Source organism: Rhinolophus sinicus, linkage group LG04 (genome assembly GCF_036562045.2).
Source record: "Rhinolophus sinicus isolate RSC01 linkage group LG04, ASM3656204v1, whole genome shotgun sequence".
Classification (NCBI taxonomy): Eukaryota; Metazoa; Chordata; class Mammalia; order Chiroptera; family Rhinolophidae; genus Rhinolophus; species Rhinolophus sinicus.
Window position 1 is genome coordinate 177,271,736 of NC_133754.1, and position 21,425 is coordinate 177,293,160.

General features: G+C 51.1%; 1 protein-coding gene across 5 annotated transcripts in view; it reads left to right on the top strand.

The window, feature by feature from the left end:
• The window catches only part of GSN (gelsolin), a 52,516-nt gene that overhangs the window by 18,423 nt on the left and 12,668 nt on the right, over positions 1-21,425 (top strand). For 3 of the 5 annotated variants that reach the window (XM_019731226.2, XM_074330944.1, XM_019731223.2), the window contains 6 exons: positions 9,069-9,273; positions 10,010-10,164; positions 14,755-14,916; positions 16,472-16,621; positions 17,770-17,859; positions 20,061-20,193. In XM_019731226.2, the coding sequence (XP_019586785.1) occupies positions 9,078-9,273; positions 10,010-10,164; positions 14,755-14,916; positions 16,472-16,621; positions 17,770-17,859; positions 20,061-20,193 (886 nt within the window). In that variant the 5' untranslated portion in view covers positions 9,069-9,077. Of the gene's footprint in view, positions 1-7,367; positions 7,561-7,610; positions 7,682-9,068; positions 9,274-10,009; positions 10,165-14,754; positions 14,917-16,471; positions 16,622-17,769; positions 17,860-20,060; positions 20,194-21,425 lie in introns of those variants that run through there. The other 2 variants (XM_074330943.1, XM_019731222.2) reach the window with 2 other exon arrangements.

The window sequence follows — 21,425 nt, forward strand, 5'->3', positions numbered from 1 at the left end:
AGGCCCTGCCTCTAAGAGTGTCCCAGAGGGTTCTGGAAGCCCCCAGAGGGTCAGGCACCTGGAAGATGATGCCGGTGACTGGTGTCTGGAGGGAGGTGAGGTCAGGAGCAAACCTGGGGAGGGAAGACCTACTGGAACCCATCGTTCTGGAGCCCTACTGTGTGCCTACTATGTGCTGGATCATGTTTAATTCTTCCAGCTGGTTACGATTGTCCTCTGAGCTGGGAAAGGAACAAAAGCATTCCAGTACCATACCTCTGTTTATGCTGAAGAGGGGAAAGTACTTTTAAAAACCAATTAAAAGGATTAGTAATAATAAAAACATCTTTGAATCTCTGGATGTTCTATTGTAGTTTAGAGTTTGAGGTTCATTGCAAAGACTCTCCAATCATGCCATAGCATTTGGAGTTTTTCCATAATTGATTTTTACTGGTATCAAGTTCTGGCAAGCCTGTGACACAGTCTGGCCATTCCATACCCAAGGACACAGGCTCAGAGAGGTTGAGTCACTTACCCAGGTAGTAGGTGGCAGGGCTGGGATCAGAGCCCTTGTTGTTTTGGGTGAAGGCAGACCCGAGGAGAGGCGTCATCAGGAGAGACTCGTGGAGGGGGTGAAGGCAAGTTAGGCTCCTTAGGTGCTGGCTCGAGGCCCTCTCCTGAGATGCCTCCCCATCCCTGGCACCAGCCACCACCCTGGGTTTCAGGGCCTTGGCTGGGACCCTCCAACTCTCCCCTCCTTCGGATGAAGGGACAGAGAGGTAGAGGTCAAGGGTGGGTGTAGGGGCCCGTGAGCTGGATGTGTGCAGGGCCTGGACATGTGCTAGGGCTCGTCTTTGGATGTTACAGTAATTGAGTGCTGGCTGTGTGCCAAGCACCGTGCCTGGGCTCCTTCAGCCCTCCCAGGCACCCCACAAGGCAGGGACCCTCACCCCATTCTACAGAGGAGGAAAGTGAAGTGCCACAGGAGGGCCACTCGCCCAGTTCCCCCCACCTCCCCATGGTAGGGATTTGAGCTCTGTCCAAAATCACCCCAGACATTCCTTGTATTCTCTTGGCCGGGAGGTCACGCACCCCTCACCCATTCTCGGCATCCTGAGCTCACCAGCCTCAGCTCCTGCTCCTGACCAAAGGAAACTGGCATTTTTGAACATCTGTTTTATGCCAGGCATGGTCCGAGGATCTTCCACACTTATGGTCTCATTCCATCCTTTCCATTCGCTTTCGAGAAAGGCACTTTTACACCAGTTTCATACATAAGGAACTTGAGCCTCTCAGAGAGAGAGAAACTTTCCCCAGTGCTCAACTAACAATAATCCTTTATAGTGCATACTCTGCGCCCAGCACTGTGCAAAGCCCCACACGTATTTTACCTTATTAAATTCCCACAACAACCCTAGGAAGGGTATTATAATCCCCATGGTACGGATGAGGAAGTGGAGGCTCAGAGAGCAGAAGCGACCTGCTCACACCACACTTAGGAAGTGGTAGGTCAGGAATTAGGCCCAGATGTTCCTGGCGGGAGCGTCTTTCACAGTCTTGCACGTTGCTTTTCTCCCTCCTGGAAAGCCCTTCGCTCTGTGGAGCCAGGGAGCTGCCTCCTGCGGCTCCTGCTCATCCTGGCTCTGGCTGGGGCCCCCTAGGCACTGCTTTCCCAGGAGGTTTGCAGATGGAGACGGTCCTGTGGCCACAGCGCCTGCAGCTGGGCCTCTGCCCTGCTGCTGATTTGTGCCTGGGCTCCCCTTTCGGCAAGATGAGGGGTGCCGGACGGACTACGATGTAGTTGTTTGCAGCTGTTTACAGCCGAGCTGCTGGCCCACCGTGTTTCCTTCCCCAGGAAAGGGGAGACAGACTGTGAAGTGGGCCGTGGCAAGAAGGGCGCTGGGCTTGCACCCATGGCCAAATCTGGCAGCTTCCAGGGCACGGGGTCAGGAAGTGGCAGGGCCTGGCCCCTTCCGAATGTCCTGCCTTGGCTCTCAGCACTAGGTGGGCTTGCCTCCAGAAGCTGGGAAAGGGCCAGTGGCTTTGGTCCCTGGGATAGTCGGCCTCCTAGAGGTGGCTTCAGCCAAACCCCACTGGCCATCTCCCCAAAAGCTGTCCACACCCAGGATAGGCTGGGCCCACACAGAGATCCAGCTGGCCCTTAGCGTGAGCGCTGTCCTGGCAGGGACACAGGCCTCAGCTCTGGTCTGGTCACCAAGGGCCCTGGGGCCTCAGTCTGTTCTGCCAGGGACTCGCTGTTGATTCTGAGAAGTCCCAGTCTTGTTCTTGGTGTCACCATCTACAAAGACAGGAAGCCTAATGAACATGGCTGCTAATGAGTCCTGCGCTGAGCAATGGCCCCCAACACTACCTTTGCTCCAGAGCTCCCAACTGCCCTGCAACTGGACACCGCTATCCCTGTTTACAAATGAGTCACCCAAGGCTCAGAGGGGGAAGTAACTTGCTCCAGGTGACATAGCCCAGACCTGAACTCAAGAATCTCCCTGTGGAGTCTGTAACCTTTCTCCTGCTCCACTGTTCCCACATGGTATACAGATGCTGAATAAAAGCCTCTGCAAAGAAACCAGATAGTTCAAGAAGAAGCGTTCTAACTTTTGGGGAGCTCTTACCGTGTGTCAGGCCTTGGGCCTCCTCACTGCCTCGTGAGCTAGGTATCATTCTCCCAGTTTTTTAGATAAGAAAACTGAGTCACTTCAAGGAACTGAGTCTCCCAAATTCTAAAACACACATCCTTTCAGGTCCACGGGGGCTCTCCAGACCTGCCTGCGGCCCTGTCCAGTTTCACTGAGTTTTATAACTTGCTTCTTTGTTTACCATTGTCCCAATTAGCAAAATCCTGGGCCAGCGGGGCGGGTGTTCCCAGGAGGACCCAGAGAACAGCAAACAAACTCCGGGAGGCTTCCCATGAGTGGCCAGCTGCTGGGAAATCAGAAACAACTGTGTTTGGGGTGAAGAGAAAAGAACAGGGCGGCGTCTTCCAGCCCTGGCCAAGGCCTTTTGTACACTGTGGCCAGGGGCGGAGGGTGAGGCCGCCTCCTCCAGGCTCTGGTAGCTGCCCTGGGACACCAGAGAGACACGGAGACTAGCCTAAGGTCACAGAGGAGGTAGGGCCGAAGCCCGTGGCGGTCCTGGGTCCAACTACAGGGGAAGATTGTGGGCTCTATGGCTTCTTCCTGTGGCAGACACTGAAAAGCTGCCTACTGTGTGCATGGTACCGGGCAGGAGCCAGGAACAACCAAGACCAGGGGACCTCTGGGGTCCAGAGAAGGGCAGGGTTGAGGGTGTGCTCACAGAGTGAGTGGCAGCAGAACCAGGCTGCCTCTCAGCTCACAGTAACCATGGCTGACCTGAGTGCCCATGAGTGGCATCGGATGTAGGTGTCAGGCCATCGTCCACTCAGTGGCCACAGCCTGAACTTCTTCCTAAGACATGCCTTTGTCCTGGGTGCTCACACAGGTGTGTGGAGGGCAGAGGGCTTTTCCGGTCCAGCCTCCTGCCCTGGCCTGGGGGGTGTGGTGGGGACGGCTGCCCCAGAGACTGCTGGCTGCCAGGCATGGCTTGCCTTTGGCTGATTTAGCAACTGCAACCCTTTACCTGGAAAGGACACTTGCTCCCTGCCCGGGCTGGATGGTGCCAGGAGGCCCTGCTTTTCTCCCCAGACAGACCTTAGAGACTAGAGCCAGCCACACTTGTGTCTGAGTCTCAGGAATGCCTCTTTCCAGCTGAGTGGCCCTGAGTAAGTGACCGAACCTCCCTGAGTCTGTTTCCCCATCTGTAAAATGGAAATTTTAATGTCTATTTCCCTTGGTTGCTATGAGGAGACTCAGTCTTGGACCCCCCTCTCCTTTCCTTCCTCTTTTCTCCCAGAGATGTCTGGGCCCAGAGGAGAGGTAGCATGGTGATGGCAATGCTTCCTTCTGCAGGACAGGTGCTGGACTGTCAGATTCAGAAGTACCTGTACAGGTGACCTGGTCCAGTACCATTTTACAGATAAGAACCTTGAGGCTCAGAGACATGTAGGTTCTGGATGTGGTTGCACAGCCAGGATCTGGGAATGCTGGAGCTGGAAATAGCACAGGGACCTATCTCATCTTTTGCAGTGGAGACCCCAAGGCTCAGAGAGGGGCAGTGACTTGTCTCAAATCACGCAGGAAGTCAGTGACAGAGCCAGGTCTAGCAGTGGGGCCTCTTCCTTTCTACCTTGGGGTCTACCTTGCCCCTCTCTTGCACCCAAGTCCCCCACTCTCCTGAACTCATACATCCTCTTCCAGGCAGGGAGCAGCACAAGACCATGTTGCCCCCATGACAGGCTCCACACATCTCTACCAAGTAGAGTTTCCAGGCTGTGGGCTCCCGGAGGGTGGGGCCCAGGGCCCATTCACCAGGTCTCCAATGCTGAGGGCCCAGGCTCCAGAGCTACTCAGATGTGGCAGGCAAAGCTGCAAGGCCTTTGTGACCATTAACCTGAGGGCCAGTGACCCTGGGCTGCTTGTCAGACCCCCGTGCCCAAGGCCACACCCTCCGTTAATCACCCAGTGGGGAGGTCAGAGCCACAGTGCTCCAAGAAGGGCCTGCTGACCCGGGCCAGCCTCCAGCTCCAATTCACTCTGGGGGCTGGGATGACAAGGACATTTCTTTTTCCTACTTGTTTGGATTTTCCAAATTCTCTAATGAGCAGGCATCACTATATATTTTGAAAAGGACTTCTTTCTAGATCAGTGTTTCATTAAAAAACATCAATTGCATTGGATACATATTTGTAAATAGTTTCAACTCCTATAGCAAGTTTTCTTTTTTCCCCCAGCAAGTGTATTGAGGTGTGAGTTACATACCATAACAACTCACCCATTGTAAGCATACAGCGCATTGATTTTTAGTAGATTTTTCAGTTGTGTAGTCATCCCCATAATCCAGTGTTAGAATGTTGTCATCACCCTAAAATGTGTCCTCCTGCTGACTGCAGTGATCGAGGGGCTCACTGCAGCCTCAGGCTATCACAACAGTATCAGAGGAGGAAATTCTCCTTTCTCATCTCTTCCAAGCAAACTGCCGTGACAGTTTGGCATTTGTCCTCCTTGACTTTTGAGGGATGTGTGCAAACACAGACACCCTTATAAAAAAGCAGAGAGGAGTCATACTGCAGTCGTACAATTTGCTTTTTTTCCCTTGGACAGCTCTCCGTGCTTGAGTGCCTACTATGTGCCAGGCACAATCACATCTAGCTCATTGTGTTTTCACAGCTGCAGAGTGGTCCGTTGTATGGCACCGCCGTAATTTATTTAACCAGGACATTTGGGTCCTTTCCAGTTTTCCTCAAACAATGCTTCAGTGAACATCCTTGCACATATATTTTTGTGTTCCTTTGTAAGTAATTCTGAAGAAAGTGGATCTGTTGTTACCTCGTGTGTTTCGAATTTGGATAATCAAATTACTACCCAGAGAGGTGAAGCCAGTTGATGCTTCCATCAGAGCATATGACAACTGTGGGTTTTGTTTGTTTATTTGTTTGTTTGTTTTACAACTGTGGGGTTTTTATAATCACCCAAATGCCTAAAGAGAGGGAAGAACTGTCTGAACTTAGGCCTGAACTGGCCCACTGCAGGCTCCCTGGGCCAGGGCCTAGACAGACAGAGAACTTGGCATCTCTCTGTGGCGCCCCACAGACACCCAGATATAAAGTTCAGACTCTTCAGTGTAGCGCCCTGTGAACTCCTGCCGCCCTCTCCCGCCTCATCTCTTTTTCCCTGTGTTTCAGACTGGACCCCTCGTTATTCGCTGCGTGTGGTTTGTTTGCTTGCCCTTTGTCCATGCTGTTCCCTCCCTGAAAATGCCTTTTCTTCTTAGGCTCCCTCCCCCTTGTCCTTCAACGCCCTGGTCACAAGTTCCTTTCTCCATGAAGTCTTCTTACAATCCTTACGATCTGAACCATCTCTGTGTGTGTGTTCCCTTAGCCCTTTATCTGTCCCACAGACCCCCTTCTGTAGAAGGAAGTTGTGGAGGGCGGAGGTCCAATTGCCACTGATTAGATAGAAGCTGGGGCTCCAGGAGGGGCTGGGACAGGGGACCATAGCTGTGGGGAAGGGGACGGGAACTCCCATTTACCTGGTTGCAGGCCAGGCCATTTTCACACATACACAGAGATTGATTTAGTCCTCAGCAACCACTGTACCCATTTAGTAGATGAGGAGACAGGCATAGAGAAGGAAAGTAACTTACACACAGTGGTGGGAGTCAGAGCCAGGTCTCCAACTCCCCATTTCTCTTTCCTGACGTCCCACCAGGCTCTTGGAAGATGGGGAGATCTGGGATGCAAAGAGAACTTGGAAATAGATAAGTAGTGTGATGGGAGGGAGGAGAGAGGGATTAGCAGGATTAAGAGAGTCTGAAGAGTCCTCCTAATGCAGTGACTCTGCCTCACGAGTGGGCGGGTGGAGCAATGGGAAGGGAGCCTGGGAGTGGGGACAAGGCTTAAAACCTCGTCTTCCCCAGGGGGAGCCACTAGATTGGACCTAGAACTGAAAAAACAAAACAAAACACACACAAAAAACCCCAAAACAAAAACAACTACAATACGCAACAGAATTTGTTATTTAGGACATGAAGGTAAACACTGAAATCATCAGCTAAAGGGGGTAGATAGAAGTGGTTGCCCCTGGGGAGAAGTAACTGTACAAATATGTGACTTTAAGCTTTGATAAAAAATAAGTTTTAAAAAATGAAAACTGTTGAAAAATAAGGAAAGAAGGGCAGTCTTGAATGCAGTAGAAGAACGTGCAACTGCAGGAGTGGAGAGGTCTGCCAGCCCCCGCTAAGTTCTGTTTGCTCCCGGTCCAGTCGGCCCCTAGCTACTGGGAGTTGGGCCACCCAGACTGATTGGGTTCAAATCTTAGCTGCACCACGTCCTGCTGTGCAGGTGGCTGGGCCATTCGCAGCAGTTTCCCCCCCTCTGTAAAATGGGCCTGCCGATATACCCACTCTGTAAAGGATGTCTTGTGTCAACCTTCTTATGAGGCGTGGGGAACCTACAATAAGTCCTGGAGATGTTAGGTGCGGAGGGGGAGGGGTCTTGCGTGGGTCTCACAGGTCGCTGAGCTGGGCTCCCTGCCATTCGTGAATTCGCCCATTTAGTATCCATAGACTTAGCGCCTGCTGTATGCCAGCCCCTGTGCTTGGTCTCTGCCCTGGAGCTGGGGTGAAGGGGCGGCCGCGCCCAGTCGGTTTGGTCCGATGGGAACCCCGATGTCTCCAAAATCCAGGCCAGGTCCCCGCCCCTCCTGGGCCCCGCTGGGGCCCAACCCTGCCCCGCGCCCTCCCTGCAGGGCGTTCCCGGCTTGGATGCGATGGGCGGGTGGCTACTTAAAGTGAGCGACCCGAAGGCGGTGGCTGCTCACTGGGTCTTCTGCTGCCATCGCTGCCATGGCTCCGCACCGCTCTGCGCCCGCCCTGCTCGGCGCGCTGGTCCTGGCGCTGTGCGTGCTGTCGCCGCCTGCCCGCGCGGCCACCGCGGCGCGGGGGGCGGCCCAGACATCCGCGCCCCAGGGGCGTGCGTCCGAGGCGCGGGTGAGTGTCCAGGGGGACCGGGGGCTCCCAGAGTAACTCTCTATTGTAAGTTCTTGCAGATACAGCGCTAGGAAAAGGGGAGTAATTCAGGTCTAGAATGGAAAAACTGTTTTGTTGCTTTGTAAGTATCTCTTGCTGCTTCCTGGGCTCCCGTTGATGGGGGTGGGAGCCTCGGGGACCTGGCTGTTAACCTCCCTAGAGGCTAACCTCACCTTGGCCGGATTTCTTTTCCCTCGCCGCCTTCTGTTGTCTTATCCATCCCTGCTGCCTGATTTCTCCTTTTCCTCATCTAGTTTTTCCTTCCCTCTGCCTGATTTCTCTTCTTCCCTCTTCTTATTTCTTCTATTTCAGATTCCTCTTTCTCATCTGCTATTTCCCTCCCTCTCCAATATTTTCTCCCTTTGTTTTGTATGATGTCACCTCTGTGTGCTTATTGTCGTTACTCTTATTTATTCACCCCTCTCTGATATCTCCTCTGTCCTGTCTGGTTTTTCCTCTTCTCTCCTGGTTCCCTTTTGTGTTTCTTCACCCCTCTGCCTGAGTTCTCCCTGTCTGGTTTCTCTGACTTCTCCCACCAGATCTGTCCTCCGGCCAGGTGACCTGTGCCTGCTGATTCTGCCCTTTGGCCTCAGGCTAACCGTCTCACTCTGCTCCATCTCTAGCCCCCTGCATGTCTGATGGCCTTTTCCCCATTCTTGACCTCCTTATCTCCAACAGGCTCGGCAGACCCCAGCTGCATCCTCTGCCTTTTCTAAGAAATGGGACTTGGGGATGGGGTGTTGGGGGGGCAGGAGGGAGGAGGCAGACAGCGCAGGAGGCCACTTGGGCTAAGTCATTTAGGCCCTTCTTGGGGATGTGATGGGGGACATGGACAGGGCATGGGATACCTTCCCATTTCCAAAGAGCAAAAACAAACAGGCTGTGTGACCGTGGGCCAGTCCCCTCCCCACTTTGGGCCTCAGTTTCCCCATCTGCAGAATGGGGTTGGATGAGGAGCTTTCTGAAGACCCTTCTAGTTCTAAGAGCCACTGAGGATGCTGGAAGGGAACAATGCTGAGCTCCTGGAGACCCCCAGCGTTATCACTGCCGTCTGAGGGGCTCTTTCCATGGCCCCAGAGCTCATGCTCTTGGAGCTTGGGGCAATCCCTGCCATGCCATTTTCTGGCTGGGGGTCCTTGGCAGAGTCACTTCACCTCTCTGTGCCTCAGCTGTCCCATCCAATTGGCACTAAGAAGGGAAGGAGAAGGGAGGTAGAGCCCTTTGTCGCCCCATCATCGGAGAACTGATTACTCTCTGGCCAAGGACAGGGTTTGGAGCCTAAACTCTTCCCTGTTTGCTCACTCCTTGAGACAGCGGTTGTAGAAGGGGTTAGACTTGCCTCGGGGGGTGGGGAGAGTCAGAGGCTCAAGTGGGATGCTCTTGGTGCTGGAAACCACCCTCCCTCATGCCCGGGGTCTCTCCCCGCCAGGGCCCCCGCCCCTGCTCAGGCTCCGCCCTGTCTCTTCCAGCCCGGCAGCATGGTGGTGGAACACCCCGAGTTCCTCAAGGCCGGAAAGGTGCCTGGTCTGCAGATCTGGCGTGTGGAGAAGTTCGACCTGGTACCTGTGCCCCCCAACCTTTACGGAAACTTCTACACAGGCGATGCCTATGTCATCCTGAAGACAGTGCAGCTGAGGAACGGGAACCTGCAGTATGACCTGCACTACTGGCTGGGTGAGGCCGGCCCCCACCCCAGGCCCCACTCCCATAAAGCACAGACTTAGAGGCATGGTCCCCAGGGGGACGCCCATGGGAGCTAAGTGACTACTGAGCATCAAGTAGGTCCCAGGCCGTTGGCTGGTGATTATGTGTCCCCAAACTCTAGCGCCAGCCTGCCCGAGTTCAGAGCCCAGCCTTGCCCTTTGGCAAGGCACTCAGTCCCTCTGGAAAGTGGACATGATGGCAGTGCCACACTACCTCAGAGGGCTGTTGGGAGGGGTAAACGAGTTAGTGCAGCACTCAGAATTGGGGGTGACTTGGGGACCCTGGACCTGCTCCACACATTCCCTGGCTCGTCTCCAGCCATGCCTCAGTTTACCCTTCAGAGTTGGGAGCCTGGAGTCCCTGCCACAGCTCTGTAGTGTGACTGTAAGTCCTGCCCCTACTGAGCCTCAGTTTCCTAATGTGTGAATTGAGCCCTTGCTCCCAGGCCTGGCGTCACGCTCAGGAGGCCTGAGAGTGAGTGCGGGGCAATGCGGGAGAGAGGTGAGGGGGGGGAACGTGTCAGAGCTGAGAGGACTCAGAGACCATGGAGTCCGGCCCCCACTTCCCCCACTACGTAGCTGGATTAACTGAGGGGCTTGCCCAGTTGGTACAGCCAGGCCTGCTCCATGCTGGGGGCTCCAGAGTCCTCCACAGGAGGCTGGGACCACTCCAGAAGCCAGGCTTACGCTGCTCGAATGTCGTCTAGGCAATGAGTGTACCCAGGATGAGAGTGGAGCAGCCGCCATCTTCACCGTGCAGCTGGATGACTACCTGAATGGTCGGGCCGTGCAGCACCGCGAGGTCCAGGGCTTCGAGTCGGCCACCTTCCTCGGCTATTTCAAGTCTGGCCTCAAATACCAGGTGGGTCCTGGGCGGCAGGGACAATTGCACCAATGGCAGGACATGTTCAGGCCCACCCATCTTTCAGTCTTGTGGGGTGATGTCAGCAGACAGGTCAGAGCTCAGCCTTTGGAGTTGGCCAGCCCTGGGTTTGAATCCTGGACCCTTCCTAGCTGTGTGACCTTGGACAAATCACAATTCCTCTGTGAGCCTCTGGTTCCTTATGTTAAAATGGAGAGAAGAAAGTTCCCCATCGTCTCACAGAGTTGTCTTCCTAGCCCCAGTAGCAAGGTGTGGGCCATGGGTGGAAACCTAGTCCCTTGCTTGCCAGGGGCGTGGACCTAGTCCTATTCCTGCACCCCTTAGATTTTTGGCCCTGCCAACAGAGTGCCCATGTTAGATATTTGAAAGGGGCACCTTTGATGACGTTCTTCTTTCTGTTCGTTAGAAGAATCCCCCTTGAACTTGAACTCTGAAGAATCTGAACCAACACAGATCTTTCCCTCAGTCCCCAGCCAGGTGGGGCTGAGCAAAGCCAAGCTAGGAGTCCTGAGAAGCTGTGCCCTAATACGCTGTGTGACTTCTGGCAGGCCACTTGGCCTCCTTGAGCCTCCTTCTCCTCTCCGGTAACACAAGAGCCAGTTGTACCTGCCCTTCAGGCCTGGGGAGAGGATTTGGTAAAGGTGTAGCTGGGAAATGCCTTGCACAGGGCTTGGCTTGGAAGGGCTCAGGAAAAGCTGTAGTTTTGCAGAGCTGGGGTTCTCTTTGGTCGGGACAGGGAGAGGATCACAAGCTTTGATAGCCAAATGGACCTTAATGTCAGAGTCCAAATCTCTTATTTTACGGGATAGAGGGGAACTGAGGCACAGAGAGGTTAAACAACTAGTCCAGGGTTACACAGCAAGTCAGTCCCAGAGCTAAGACCAGAACCCAGATCTCCTGACTCCCAGCATTCTTTCCACTACACCAACCTGCCTCTCAAGCCAAGTCTGTGCCACTGATGTGTTGCGTGACTTTATAGAAGTCATTGTCCCTCTCTGGACCTCAGGGTCCTCTGTGGTGACCCTTTCTGCCCAGGTGAGGCACAAGGAATTGGATGATGGGAACATGCTGGTGAGACGGAGATAGGGGCAGGGTGTATCCTGGGAACAGGGCCTCAGCTCTGGGCTGGGCAGAGGTGGGCTGGATTCCCGGGAGCCTACCAGCGCCCCATGTCTGCCAGTTCACTGGTGCTCACAGCTGCTAATCCTGAGCTGTCCGGCTCTACCTTCTACTTACAAAGCCCCTTCTGGGGCTTATACCTTGCTACCTTGGGACCCTTGGTACCTTGAAGGAGAGGTAAGAAGGTTGGGACCCAGGCCCCTGACCTGGAGAAGGACCAGGCTTTTTTGCAGCTCCTGGACTAGGGAGCGGAAAGAGCACTTGACCAGGAGCCAGAAAGATTAAGGGTTCTGGTCCCAAGGCCACTCTTGTAACTGCTTTGAGGCTTTGGGCCAGTTGTGTGCTTCTGGGTGTGTGCCCTGACACATTCCTCATTTGTCATCCATTCAGCAAACATTGATCATTTATATGATAATTGGGGTGGCTGTTTAGCTCAGTTGGTTAGAGCGTGGTGCTAATAACACCAAGGTTGCCAGTTCGATCCCTGCATGGGCCACTGTGAGCTGCGCCCTCCTTAAATAAATAAATAAATAGCGCTGCTTATTGTTGCTGTGTGGACAAGTTAAGCAACTTGCACAGCTGGTAAGGGATGGAGCTGGGATTCAAACCTGGGTGTGAAGGGCTAGCATGGAGCTGGTTCACAGTGGACATTTCTAGGTCTCCTGGTCTCTGATCTTAGCTCAGGTAGAGCCTAGGTCATGTTTAGCAAGGCTCCCCCACCCTCCGGGGATTTTTTCAGGATGTTCTTGGACCAAACTCAGGAATGGTCCAGGGGGCGGGTTCCCAACCTGGGCCTGGATTTGGGACATCAGTTCTGGAAGACCCTGTTCCTGGTGAAAATATGAGTTCCAAGGCCGATCCTGTTTTCTACCTTCTGCCAAGTCCTCCGGCTGCCCCCGCACTTGGCTGGCCCAGCCCAAGGTTCTGGCCTGGCGCCCTTATCAATTATAGATCCCCAAGGAGCAGAGCTTGTTACGCAAGACTTGTTTCTGTGAAAGCCTGCACCTCAGAGCCAATTCTGTCCTCGGTTGTGAGAAGGGGCAGGGAGGGGACAGGAGATACTAGAGAGGGCTGTCACAGGGCCTGGCTCATCTTGTTCTGCAACCTCTAACTCCTTTTAAAAGTCGTTGCACTTTTCAGAATCCGTTGATCCCGTCTCCATCAACCCCCGCCCCACCCCTCCTTCTTTTCCTCCTTCTTTCTCTGTTCTCAGACAGAACCCTAGAGACCCCTCCGGGCTGGGTTATTTGAAACTCTTTATTCAAACAATCTGGGCTGGGCTGGGTTGATCTGTTTTTTCTTTGTTTTATAGACAATTTAACATTTAAAAAAATATAAATCTTTATAAATTTTTCCTTCTTCTGACTACAAGAGTGATACAAGCTTATTGTGAAATATCAAACATAGAAACACAGGTTTTGAAAAGTAAAAGTCCCCTATGATTGGAGATGTACCCCAAATGGTGGGTAGTTTTTCTCTCTCTCTGTATATGAACATATAGATATGTATATTCATATACATATAGAACTATATTTGGAAAGTAGCTTTTAAAACAATTTATCCTATTGAATTTTTTTCCAAGTAATTTGATGTCAATCTCTGCCCACCTAATGATTAGACCATATAAAGCAACAATCAATCCTAAAGATTACAGTAGAAGTGGAAAAGAGTGAAAATTTCAAAAAATTTCTGTCCCCTGTGGTTATAGATCCACCAATGTCTTCTAAGAGCTTTTCTTTTTTCTTTCTTCCTTTTTTTTCCAGTTTTTTTGTTTTGTTTTTGTTTTTACATTTTTCTTTTCTTTTTTTTCAGAGCTTGGTTTTGTTGTTTTTTGTTAACTAGTCTTTCCAGGTCTAATTTTCTTGATCAGAGGAATTAATTTATCAGGAAGTACACACCCACAATAATTAAAAATCAATTAATCTTTTATAAATTTATATACAGAGAATTTATTGGAACCAAGATTTATGACATAAAAGAACCCATTTTCTTGTAAAAAAAAATGTTTCTTTTTTTTAAACATCAAATATAAGGCCTGCTTGAACAAGTAAAATATTTCAGAGATGTACTAAAAAAAGTTAAGGGTCTTTTCCCCTGTCTCCCCATTCCTTGTCTCTGAGGAATCCATTGAAACAGTGAGACTTTTCAGATCCACTGTCTCTTTACCTCCAGCTGAATGAAGTCCCCAGGTCAGGGCTGCCCACAGACACTCAGTAGTCCCTGGGCTGGCAGACTTGGGCACGGCCGGGTTCCTGGAAGGGCAAATTGAGGGGTAAAACCCAGCACTGCCACCAACTAGCTGGGACCCTGGGCATGGGACTTACCCTCTTAGCACTTGTTTCGTTGCCTGTGAAGTGGGGTAATGAGAGTCCCTACCTCAGGGCTTGTTGTGAGAACCACATTGCATGTCCATAAAACAGATGCCCTAGCCCATGGCAAGGACTTAGTGAGTGGCATCCTCTGCAGTCATTAGCAGGTGAGCGCAGGGCGTTTCATCTTCTCTTCACCTGCCCTCCCTCACCTGCCCCCCAGCAGCAGGGCCATTGAAGCAGGGCAGAAGACGGCTCTGTGAACACCTTGGCAACCCTGCTGAGCCCCAGGGGATACTCTTGAAAGGCCTCATGCTTGTACTATGAAAGGCCACCAGGGGCCGGCCGCTCCACTCACAACTGGAAAAACATTACTTGAAAGACTGCCCTGAACAGTTGCCTTGTTCCTGCCTCCCATCCTGAGTGACCCTAGTGACCTTTGCTCTAAGAAAGCCTGATATTGGGGGAAGAACCTGTCGATTCAGTCACACCTGGGTTTGAATCCTAGCTCCAGCACTTCCTCGCTGTGAGATCTTATGCAAGTTCCTTCACTTCTGGGCTTTATTTTCCTTATCTGTAAGATGGGATAGTGACACCTGCCTCATACATGATGCAAAATGCCCTGCATGGTGGGCATTATCATTTCACAAACGTTTCCATATTGTTTACTGTGTGTCGACATAATAGGAACCCAGTTAAAACTCGCTCCCATTGTCCCCTTGCTCTCATGGAGTCTGTGTGGCAAGAGTCAGACTTGGCTTCGCTCTGCAAAGGGAGGCAGCAAAGAGGGGCCTGGACAGGGTGGCCGCATTTCTGGCCCTAGTGGAAGCCTTTTTCTTCCACCGCCAGGGAACCTTTTCCTTGCAGAATGTCTTGGGGACTAGGGTTCCTTAGAACACCCCTTGGGAAATGCTGGTTTTGAGAAAGAAGTGTTTGCAGCTTTTGATTCAGGAAAATGGCCCTGTGTTCTTGTCAGTGGAGTATAAGATTCAAAAGGACGACAAGGTGTAGTGGTAGGGAATCTGCTGGAAGGCCACTGGTCCACAGCCAGAATTTCCTTCAGCTCAACCCTATTCTTTTCCCCCATATCTGCTTCTTTGGACCCTCTCCCCGAGACTGACGCTATCTCTTGACCCAACAGAAAGGAGGCGTGGCATCAGGATTCAAGCACGTGGTACCCAATGAGGTGGTGGTGCAGAGACTCTTCCAGGTCAAAGGGCGGCGTGTGGTCCGTGCCACTGAAGTACCCGTGTCCTGGGAGAGCTTCAACAATGGCGACTGCTTCATCCTGGACCTGGGCAATGTGAGTCTGCCCTGCCTTTTCCCAGGGGCCACTGAGGTGCTTCTGGCCTGGCTCCGGGAGGTAGACACACCCATGTTAACACATGCAAAGGCATGAACAGGGCAAGCCACAGGAACAGCAGCCCCCATGCACACACCTGCTCTACGCATGAGTCAGACACACCTGCAAAGACTGAGGTACAGATGTGCCCGGCATGCATGGACTCCCACACGTGTAGACTCAGCCCATCATATACATGCCAACAGACCTCGGGCACAGTGTACTCAGACTTTGATTGATATACAGACTCTCTGACATATTGTGTTCATATACACATCTGCTGTACCTTTTTACATATAGTCACTCACTTCCAAATACATGGAAGGCATGTACAAAAACTATAGGCTCTTGCCCACCAAGCATGGACATGGCTCCACAAGTGGGTTTGGGTGTATTGTTCAAGGACCCACATATGTGTGTGTTGGACGTGCAGTTACACATTCACAGCTGTATATGGCAATGTGTGTGGGGTGCACTTACCCAGGCCCACCATACAGATGTGTGATGCTTTGTACCCATTCCTCCCAAATCCGCATGCACTCATACCTGTAAATGGACACGGCAGACATTCCACCCCAAGCTCATGTATACACGTGATGTACTGTTCATGCAAACATGGGCACACACTTATTGAGTGTAAGCTTTTATTAAAGGGTTATAGGCACAGAGAAGCGTGTGTGAATCCTGAATGCACACCTGTATGGATTTCACAAAGTGAACACCCATATAACCAACACCCTGATCAAGAAACAGAACCTCACCAGCCCCCAAAAGGCCCCTCCTGTCCTCTTTGAGTCCCTTCACCCCCAAGGGTAACTACTACCCTGAACTCTCTCAACAGCACAAAGTAGTTCCGCCTGATTCTGAACTTGATGTACATGGAACCGTGCTTTTTTATGTTTGACTTCTGTTCTGCATTCTGCTTCTGAGGTCCATCCACATTGTTGCCTTTAGCTGTAGATTGTTCGTTCTTCTTGCTACGTGCGATTCGATTGGCTGAATATGCCACAATTTATTTATCCTTTCTGTTTTCTAGTTTGGGGCTATTATACATGGTACGGTTCAGAACCTTCTTATTAGAACAGGTTCTGACTGAGAACAGCTCTTTTGGGGAACATCTGGGTGCACTTTTGTTGGGTATGTTCCTAGAAAAGGGATTGCGGGCTCATAGGATCTCGATAGACTGAGCTTTCGTAGCTGTGGCCAGATGGTTTTGCAAAGTGGTTGTAGCAATTTCCACTCCCACCAGCAGGCAAACATTGTTATACACATTCTCTGTGTAGTTTCACCTGTGAAAAAACACGTATCCCGAGCCATGCACTCACATACCCTGGTGCACATGGATCACACCCGTTGCCCTTAGATGTGTGCATGTGTACGCTCCACCCCCCTCACCTGGGCCAGCAGAAAACAAGGTGAGCTTACACACACCACACTGTTTCCTCCTGACCTTGTTACTGGGCAGGGCTTATTCAAAGGCTGGGGCGCTGCCTTACATGGGGTCCCTGTCTTACAGAACATCTACCAGTGGTGTGGCTCCAACAGCAACCGATTTGAGAGGCTGAAGGCTACACAGGTGTCCAAGGGCATCCGGGACAACGAGCGCAGTGGCCGAGCCCAAGTGCACGTGTCTGAGGAGGGCGGCGAGCCTGAGGCAATGCTCCAGGTACCGACAGCCGCATCCCAGGAGTGCAGGGGGGGTGCCAAGCCTGGGAAAGGATGCTGTTTACTTTCTTCCAGTCAGTAGGCAACTTTGAGGTGAATTTGTTTTTCTACCAAGCTGGAACTCGCTAGAAAGTGGGGAAGAACAGCTTCCCTCACCACTCCCAGACGCCCCTGGGAGGTGGGCTGGAATCCAGGCCCTGCTGTTTTCTAGGGTTTAAGCCACACCCTCCAGCTGGGAGGGCCAGGTCCTCCCAAGGAGCCAAGGAGGAGAGTCTCAGCCTCTCTTGAGGGCAAGCCTGATGCTGACGCCAGGTCAGAAATATACGCCTGAGACCCAATCCCCTCTTTCCTCTTCTGACCATTCCTGGTAGTGTGTGGCCCATTTAGTCAACTGCGTGGTGCCATCACCAGCCATTTTGCTTTGCAGAGGCAGAGTTCACCAGGAAAATGGGGAGACCATGAACTCTGCTCCATGCCACTTGGCTCCTCCTTGTGTTGAGTTACAGGTTTTAGGAAGAGCAGATGGTGACTGTCATGGGGAGGAGACTGGACACCGTCCGTGGCTTGGGAGGGGCAGTGAGCTGGGGCTGTTGGCGGAGGTAGACCAACATGGAAGAGTAAAAATCGGCTCTCAAGTCACAGGGATCTGGATTCCACTTCGGATGTGGCCACCTCACAGCTGTGTGGACAAGTCACCTCACATCTGTGGACTTCAGTTTCCTCTTCTGTAAAACGAGAGTGATAATCTGTGCCTCCTGGTGTGCATGTAACATTAAATGAGATCCCTTAAAGGCACATAGTGGAAGGTGTTCAGTAGCTGTAGTTACTCTTAGAAGGCCAAGGAGGCACCGGTTGAAGGACTGTCCTGGAGACAGAGAAGCAGGGCTTTCTCAGAACTCTTGGAGACAGGGCTCAGGGAGGAGAGGACTTAGCAGGCCGATCTGGTTGAGCTCCATACACAGGAGGCATGTAAAGAGATGCAGGACGTCTCTGGAGAGGGGGTTTTCCCCTAACTGGAGGGTTGCCATCGATGCCTATGTGGTCCTTGCCTGCTTGGAGAGCGGGGCTCTCTCAGGATCCCAGGCCCCTCCCAGGGGGATGAGGCTGCCGGGAGCTCATGGCCACCCTTCCATCTCTCCATCTCTGCAGGTGCTGGGTCCCAAGCCAGCTCTGCCCGAGGGTACCGATGACACAGCCAAGGAGGACGCGGCCAACCGCAAGCTGGCCAAGCTCTACAAGGTGAGCCTCAGCTGCTCTGTCTCCTGGGGTCAGGGCAAGGAGGCAGGGGGCCCGGTCTTTCCGAGCTCTGCTATCTTGAGCAAAATCCACCTGCGGGGTGTGGTGGGGGGCTTGGTTTCTGCCTGTCTCCAGTGGGCACCCGTCTACTTCCTTTGCCTCTTGCATTAAGAATAAGAGAAAGCCATTGACTGTGGACACATCTGTGTCATGTTCCTCTGTGGGGTCTTGGCAGCACATGTCCTCTCTCCGGGCTCAGTTTCCTAGTCTGTAAAGTGGGGAGAAGGGCAGTAAGGTCCACTTTGTAGGATTTCTGGGAGTCCACAGAGAAAACTGATGGGAAAATACTTGGGGAAATACTACAGAAGTGGGCATGTGTGTGTGTGTGGGGGGGCGGGTTATGGTTAATGACTTTATTTATAATTTCTTCCTTGTGATGTTTAAAATTGAATGGAGGCTGCTGTTGAGCTGACATGCTCTGGTCCTGTGGCTGAGACCTGAGACAAAGGCCCGCCGAGTCGTGATACTCATATTGTGCCCTCGGCTTATTTGTGGTAAAATAACAAAACGGGGTGCAGATTCTCATCACGTACAGAGGAAAACCAAGGAGATTTGTGATTTTTATTCTAATAAAGCAACACACACTCACTATAAAACTAAAATAGAGGGCAATACTCAAGAATATAAAAAGAAAATGAAAGTCAGTGCGATTTCACTGGTTTAAGATAACCAGTACTATTTTTTTAAATGTCTTAATTACAAAAGTAACAATACTCAATTAAAAACAAAAATCAACCTCTCCTCCTTCCTCTCCATGGGTTACCATGGATACATGGTTACCATTTTGGTGAAAGAACATCTAGATTACATCCTTCTGTGTCTAATTATATACTTTTCCATCTCTATTTGATATAAATGGATCCAAACTATTTATGCTGTTCTGTGGCCTTTTTCCCCTCAACACAGTCACGAATATCTTTCTGTACTACAGGACCTCCTGGCCCTTTATAACAGCTATGTAGTGTTCTAGTTTACGAACAGAAGAATTTTTGGCAGACCGCTAGTTGATGGACATCAAAGAATATTTCCACCTTTTCTGATTGCAAGCAGTCCCTCTGCACTTGTGCTAAGTATGGCATTAGAGCAAGTTCCCAGACTTGCTGGGTCACAGGCTCAATAGCGAGTCAGTACTGAAAATACTAGTTCTGGAGTCAGACGGCCTGAGTTCAAATCCCGGGACCGGTATTTTGTAGGTGTGCAGGTTGCTTAACCTCTCTGTCTTGGGGTCCTTATCAGTGAAATGGGGATAGTAGTAGAACTATCATAGGGTTGTTGCAAGGATTAAAGGAGTTCTATAATTATGTAAGTGATTAATTATACTAATTGCTTAGACTAGTGCTGGCACATAGTAAGTACTCAGTAAGCATAGAACATTCATTATTTAAACTTCTGATAGATATTACTAAACTACTCTGCAAGGGCTCCCAAATTACCCTCCTCAGGGGTTTGAAAGTTCCTGTGTACCTAGAGCCTTGTCCACACTGGATGTCATTCCTTTGAATTTTGACTAGTATGGTACACTTTGTAAAAAATTTAATGAACTTTTTATTTTGGCATAGTTTTCTAGGTTTACAGAAAAGTTGCAAAGATAGTACAGAGGGTTCTCATATGCCTTTCCTATCCAGCTGCTCATTAACATCTTAACACAACCAGGTACATTAGTCAAAACTAAGAAAGTAACACTGGTTCAATGATATGAACTAAACCACAGACTATTCAGATTTCCCCGATTTTTCATTCCAGATTCCAATCCCATTTATATCTTTTACATTTATTTATTTACTTACTTACTTATTTATTTACTTACTTGCTTACTGAGGAGATTGACTATCTTCTTAGCCAACTACATAATTCTTCTCCTATGCGACCTGAGTTCCTGCATTTTATCTCCCGTCCCTTTCTGGGTGCTGTTTCCGTGTTACACTTGTGTGTAGGTCACAGATGTGGTTGTGACAAAAGAGAAAAGGGAAAAGAAAACCTGAATGTGCCTTAGAGCTTGAGGGTACAAGTCCAGGTGTTACTCTGCAGTGTCCTTCAGGGCTGGGATGCCACCAACCCATGTGTTGGCTTAGGGGTGCCGTCTGGGCAGGGCGAGGTGGTGGAAGTCACTCACATCCTGGGCTCCCTCTGCCTTGTCCCCTCAGGTCTCCAATAGTGCGGGCTCCATGTCGGTGTCGCTTGTGGCTGACGAGAACCCCTTCGCCCAGGGGGCCTTGAGGTCAGATGACTGCTTTATCCTGGACCATGGCAAAGATGGGAAAATCTTTGTCTGGAAAGGTACTGTGGACGGGAAGGGTTCTGACAGGACCCTGGGTGGGAGCTCCTGCAGCCTGGCAGGGTCTTACCTCAGGAGAGAAGGTGGAGTGTGTATTCCAGGTACCCTGAGGTAGTGGCAGGCTCCTGAATGGAAATCAGGACTCATGAGCTAAAAGCCCTGACTTGGCAATTGCAATTGACTCACTGTGTGATCTTGGGTACTTTACTTACTTCTCTGGGTCTCAGATTTCCAATTTGGACTAAAACCAGTGTTTCCCAAATGTGTTGTAATACCAGTTCTCAGAGAGGCTAATTGGCATCATATAAAAAAATACGTAAAAAAATATATAGCTTCATGGTCAAATATGTTTATGGGCAACACTGGGTTAAATGATATTCACAGGTTTGTTTACTGCAGGACTCTTACTAGCCTTTAACTTGCTAATATATGCATGTTGGGGCTTTTCAGAAAGGTGATCTGGTTTCTGTTTGGGAAACTGTGCTAGCGTTCAGTGGAACTCTTTGTGGACTGTCTTGGGTACTTATTGCGGGAGGCTGCTGGGAAACATTGGCCCAGATGTTTCAGAGTGGAGGCGTGGGCATCTCCTCACATGCTCTATTAGTCCAGAGGAAGGGGAGGGGGGCAATGGGTGGCAGAGACGGTGAGAGACAGACGGAACACTTGTGGCTATTCCTGTTACCATCTTGGCTGCTCAGCCTTGGCAATAAGAAGGCTGGAGTCTGAGCTGCCAGGAGCTGGCCAGGCACAGGGAGGCTCGCAGAGTCTGGACACACATCAGACTGTGAAATGGGAGGAGTCCCCCACCATGGACAGATGGCCTAGGGGAGGGGAGGGAGCCCGTGGTGTGTAGGCTTCAGAGGCGATGGGGCAGACACAGCTTTCCCACTTGCTGAGTGGCTTTCTTCAAGTCACTTAACCTCTCTGAGACACTGGTTTCCTTTTATGGAAATGGGGACAAGATAATGATCTTTGTCACTTAGTATCAGTACGTGGATTAAATGAAATAATCTATGTATTATTCTGAGCACAAAACACACGCTCAGTAAATTGTCCGCAACAGTTGCTGCAGTTGCTGTGATCAGCCAGGACCCCATCTAGACCATAAGGGCTCTAGGAATGGTCATCTCTGGGGGTGGTGGGGGAGCGGTCTCTGGCCTTGGCTGTCCATTGTCTAAGAAGAATAAGTGGGGAGGTTTGGTTGCTACTTTCTCTGACCCATTGGGCATTAGGG